This window comes from Lottia gigantea (genome assembly GCF_000327385.1).
Source record: "Lottia gigantea unplaced genomic scaffold LOTGIsca_46, whole genome shotgun sequence".
Classification (NCBI taxonomy): Eukaryota; Metazoa; Mollusca; class Gastropoda; family Lottiidae; genus Lottia; species Lottia gigantea.
Window position 1 is genome coordinate 454,458 of NW_008709614.1, and position 2,069 is coordinate 456,526.

At 27.7% G+C, this 2,069-nt stretch overlaps 1 protein-coding gene across 1 annotated transcript in view; it reads right to left on the reverse strand.

Moving 5' to 3' along the window:
• Nucleotides 1–962: 962 nt before the first annotated feature.
• Nucleotides 963–2,069, reverse strand: part of LOTGIDRAFT_164571 (hypothetical protein) — a gene marked incomplete at both ends in the record, with an annotated part of 5,511 nt that continues 4,404 nt past the window's right edge. Inside the window, 3 exons of the mRNA XM_009061105.1 lie at nucleotides 963–1,134; nucleotides 1,347–1,403; nucleotides 1,661–1,818. Of these exons, the coding sequence (XP_009059353.1) occupies nucleotides 963–1,134; nucleotides 1,347–1,403; nucleotides 1,661–1,818 (387 nt within the window). The remainder of the gene's footprint in view (nucleotides 1,135–1,346; nucleotides 1,404–1,660; nucleotides 1,819–2,069) is intronic.

The window sequence follows — 2,069 nt, forward strand, 5'->3', positions numbered from 1 at the left end:
AAACCTCTTTACAATCTCTTTATATAATGGTCACATTCATGAATTTAATCACTATTGGTTTACTTGACCAACGAAGTATTTCTTGTTTATTCTTGATGTAATAATTTACTATTGATGACACATAGTGCCAGAATGATTTAATTTGAATAATATGATTATGCAAAAAACAGAAGCAATGCAGAAATGGCATAGCCTATTTTGAAAGAACTCCAAATTTAATCTTTGGAAATTTGGAAATGGTATAAGAAAAATAAGGTAAATTTTAATACTATCTTAATACTCCAGCAAATGTAAAGATTAAAACAATGAAATATCTTGTTTTGATATGATATGATGTCTTTGATATATGATAATGTAAAATAATAGGACATGATACTTTAAATATATTGAACTTGAACAGTGACTAGATATACATTAGATTAATAAAATATTAATGAAGATTGATATAATGACAATAAAACAAGTTAAAATTGTAATAAAAGAAATTTAAATAGGAAACAAGAATGATTTATATTGACCTATTTCTATCTATTTTTGATTGATAATCAACATTTCACTGTGACCTAGGCCAGTGCTTGTATAGGAGAGTATCTTCCATAACACCTATAACTATTATTTTGGTTCACAGAACGCATATTTGGCATCTAAAAACGTCATAATCGAAAAATTTTTCTTGTACTATTGTGCTATTCATTATTACATAAGATCTTCTGTTGGACTAATCTAATTACTTTTATTTACAGACACTTCAACCTATTTCTAAACAGTGGCAGTGTCAGCTTTATAAGACTTGAGGACAGACAGAGTCAATGGGGGGACAACTGTCCAGGTGGAATTTGAAATGCACTAGCTCTGCGGAAGCGCCATTGATCTGGTGCTCTCTGACACATATATTGAGGTAAATATGTATATAAAAGCATATTTCTTAGTTTAATGTCTTGATTCTTTAAACAGCTAGGGCTCTAACCAGGCATATAGACTATAGATTCCATACTAGAGGTCCTAGATAGATTCATAGGATGTTCATCTGGGGTTTCACAAGCATACCCTGCCTCAATTAAAGCTTGAGCTACATTGATATCTTTTCTACCACTAGTATCAAACAAATTCACCTTTAAACTTCCATTCCATGATCTACAATTACATGAAAGTCAAATTTAATGTCAAATTTTTTGATTAAATTTCATGTTTTCACAGTTAATCTCTTGTTTTCAACTTGTGATTATAATGGAAAATAATATGTATCAATGAATAACAATTTGTACAAATGATATTTCAAACAACTTCAAGAACATTAGAAAATGAGAGTTCTCTCCCCTACATTCTGATACTGTTTAAGTACTTACTTGGATGTTATCTGAGCTACAAGTGTTTTACCATCAACTAAACTATGGAAATATTCCCTAATAAATTATACAATACAATTTAGTTATATAAGTATATGCATGACTATGATAAAGTTGACAAAACATTAAGTAAAAAAAAAATTGTTGGCTATTAGATATGCAATTAATAAACATTGATACATTCATAAACAACACAAGATATATACATATACATTTTCCCCTAAATTATGATTGAAACTTTGTTTTCCCACTATGAATAATGCTGAAACTATGTTTGATTCATTTCAATGTTACCAGTACTAGTTTATACCTACCTTGAAGCATAAGACCAAACAGTTTTCCTTTTTGGAAGTTCAACATCTTCTAAGAAACATTCTAGAGCTTGTAATGGTAGATGTAAGAACTGGGCATCTAATTTACGTATCTTTCTTTCATCTATCCAACTTGTATTACCAAAATCAACAAAAAATATCTATATAATAAAATATATAACTTAACAAAATATTATATTTAAATATAATAACCTATTTTTCCTATACATAAAATGAAAATTAGTAAAAGTATACAGCAGAAATTTTCTTAGGATGAAATACAGTATATAAAGGATATTTCTTGAAAAAAATGTATTTGCTCCAATTTTCTATCGTAAAATCATTTAATAAGCTAAATAACTTGATTATTAATATAGTTTTTTTTTACAAAATCTTACATAACAATATGGCA